Here is a 3,267-nt window from a genome sequence, read left to right on the forward strand (position 1 = left end):
TCCGTAACCATGTGGGCAGGGGAGGTGGTTCCCCTGTTCGTCGACTGGGCAGTAACCGGTCTCGTACATTTGCGCGAACGCGCCCATGGCGACTGGTATTGTGGCGAAGGAGGTTCCCACGACGGAAATCAAGCCCGTGCCGAGGTAATAAGGGGTTTTGTAAATATGGAAGCGGGTCATTTGGATGGCGGAGAGGAGGCCGGAGACAATCAGGGAGGTTGAGACCAGGTATTGAGCTGTGTTGTCAGGGAGCTCTGCGCCACTAGAGCCGGACATGAGGATTGGGGGGGTGATGACTATGTATATGCACATCATCAACATGGAGTGTTTCCCGATTAGTTGGGGTTAGGGTTTAGTAGTATCTCCTTTTTTCCCCTCCATATTTTTACATCTCCATATAAAATAGGAACCAAAGAGGTAAGAAAAATGATGGCGGAAGACATACTCCCGGCCAACATGGCCAGCGCATGTTGCAGTCCCAAAATCAACCCCAGAACCATGGGCATCCGATCTTCCAAGCCAAAAAAAGGCGCCGCCATCTTGTAACAATATTTGATTGTTTCAAATATTCAATCAAGAATTCATTTCCAGTTTTTGTATTAAATAAAAGTTTTAAATTTAACTGCTTCAATTCAAACATCTCTCTCAATCTCAATCTTAACTCTGTATGCTTTGTACAAAGTAAAAGAAGATGCTCTGGGTTTTCATATAACTGATAATTTGAACATAAATCACTTAAATCATTTTTAATCTTTGTTAAATATGATTTAAAATAACCATGTCCAAGTTTTAGCTGCATTATTGTAGCAAAAAGTTTCTTTTTACATTTTATTGAGCAAGCTTTCCATTTTAACTTAGTTTCAAACCTGGAATAATATACACTCTTTTTTTGTAAAAACCAGATATCTTACCATTTTTGCAAACATGATTCTCTTATTTTTCTCTTAATAAAAGCCCATGTTACAATTTTTTGAAAGCAGATTTCCAATTCAGTTGCTTTTTTTGCAGCTTATCAGCCATTTCATTGTCATATATACCCATGTGAGCAGACACCCAGTGAAGATGAATAGAACAATTGAATGAGATTTTTCTTTGAATATTTTGAAGACTTTTCAAAATCAGCTCTAGCATTGACTGTCCACTGCTGATTTTATTACTTTGAAGTCTTTTAGGCCCAGCTTGACTATCAGAGAATATTCAAATATGCTCAAATCTTTTCCATTATTCAATCTTTATCTCAATCAGTTTGAAAACTCTTGAAATTGCAAATAATTCAGCATTAAAAACTTCTGACTCTTTTCCAATTTGCCAAGAATCAAGAATATAGTTTTTATCATTTTCTGAATATACTATTCCAGTTCCAAGATTGTGTAATGCACTCGTTTATTATTTCCTTATTATTATATTATCTTTGTTTATATCTTCGTCTATTCTTACCTCTTTCCATTATACTCTCGCTACCACTATTTCTATATGTATATATATATGGATGCATGTATTTCGCACATCTTCTTTCTCTTTCTTTTCCTCTTCAGCGATTAGCTACAACTACAACTACAACTACAACTACAACTTCAACTATACTACTACTATAATTATTATTATCTTCCACTACACTATATACTATCTTCTACTATTCACTCTTCACACTATCATCACCCCTCACAGATTGCCTGTTTTTTCACATTTTTAGCCATCAGTGTATATAAGAATTGCTTTGTTTTTCATTTGTTTTAGAAGATTTAGATGTTGTTCAGTCTGAACTTCTTTTGAAAGTTGACTAATATTTAAATCAATAAAACTGACAGATCTTTCTTTCAAGGAGAGAGATTTTCAAAGACCACTTTCTCCACATTTAAACTAGAGAAACTGTTTTTAATCATGGAGCAAATTCTAAATAACTGAGATGGTATCTTCTTTCTTTGCACAGATGTTAAATTATCAGATGAATTTATTTCATTCTAATCAAAATAAGACTCTCAATTCAGATCTACTCCAGTTGATTCATTTGGAAAAGAACTTGAGACTCTTTTTCTCATTGAATGATTGGAATATAACTTCATAATTTTGAGAGCATAATTCATACATGTGAAGAGTGAATAGTAGAAGATAGTATATAGTGTAGTGGAAGATAATAATAATTATAGTAGTAGTATAGTTGAAGTTGTAATTGTAGTTGTAGTTGTAGCTAATCGCTGAAGAGGAAAAGAAAGAGAAAGAAGATGTGCGAAATACATGCATCCATATATATATACATATAAAAATAGTGGTAGCGAGAGTATAATGGAAAGAGGTAAGAATAGACGAAGATATAAACAAAGATAATATAATAATAAGGAAATAATAAACGAGTGCATTACAATACAGTGGTGGTGGTAGAGAGGCTTCAATCTCCATGGCTTTAATTGAAGAGCTTTTAAATACCCCCAATATTTTTCTTAAAGCTGAATTTTGAAGCTTTTGAAACCTCTCTACAAAACTCTTTTGATTTTTCCATTATACTTGAACTGTAAAGTCTGAAACAGAGGTTATACAAGCAATATATAATTGTCTCATTGCTTGAAAAGATAAGCCTCTCTCAATATTTGAAAGTCTTAAAACACTGTCTAAGATTCTTTCAGCACTTGCAACTTTGATCTGAATATGAGATTTAAAATTTAACTGAGAATCTAACCAGACATCAAGTCATCTAACTGAATTTATTGATTTAACTGAATGATTTAAAAGCTTAACTTCAGTATCTCTTTCTCTGAAATTTGGATAAAAGTGAATTAATTCAGTTTTATCCATATCAAAAACAATGTTTTTTGATTTTGCTTTTTTAATCATTTCAGTTGCTGCTTGCTCAATCAAATTGCAATTATTTACAATTGATTCTGAGCTTACAATTAGATCCAAATCATCCACATAGCTTGAAGTTCTCACCATAATTGCCATTTGTCTATCAATAAACAGAAACTTGATAAATATAGCAAATAAAATAAGTGAGTGTAATGTGACGGCGCCGAGGCGATTGCTACTCGGCAGCGGCACAGAGGAGGATGGTATATAATGGGAAGCCTTATGGGTGGGCTTGATTATCTCGCTTGAACCGCGAACTCGTAGAATACTATACAAATACTGAACTACCAGAGGTACTCGGCACACTAAAAATATTGTATGAGGACAGTGGTAACTCTGGTATCTTATTGTCAAAAGATAAAAGACGAATCGCTGGCTCCTGGAATAGAGAGCCAGCATCTAGCTATTCTATATAGGCAACGGGCA

At 34.3% G+C, this 3,267-nt stretch overlaps 1 protein-coding gene across 1 annotated transcript; it reads left to right on the plus strand.

Moving 5' to 3' along the window:
- Positions 1 to 9: 9 nt before the first annotated feature.
- Positions 10 to 222, plus strand: HCAG_00754 (predicted protein; the record flags this gene model as incomplete). Its single annotated transcript, XM_001543658.1, has 1 exon — positions 10 to 222. One exon carries the CDS (start codon positions 10 to 12, stop codon positions 220 to 222), a length of 213 nt encoding a protein of 70 aa, XP_001543708.1.
- Between the last annotated feature and the right edge of the window lie 3,045 nt (positions 223 to 3,267).

This window comes from Histoplasma capsulatum, genomic scaffold, assembly GCF_000149585.1.
Source record: "Histoplasma capsulatum NAm1 scaffold_1 genomic scaffold, whole genome shotgun sequence".
Classification (NCBI taxonomy): domain Eukaryota; kingdom Fungi; phylum Ascomycota; class Eurotiomycetes; order Onygenales; family Ajellomycetaceae; genus Histoplasma; species Histoplasma mississippiense.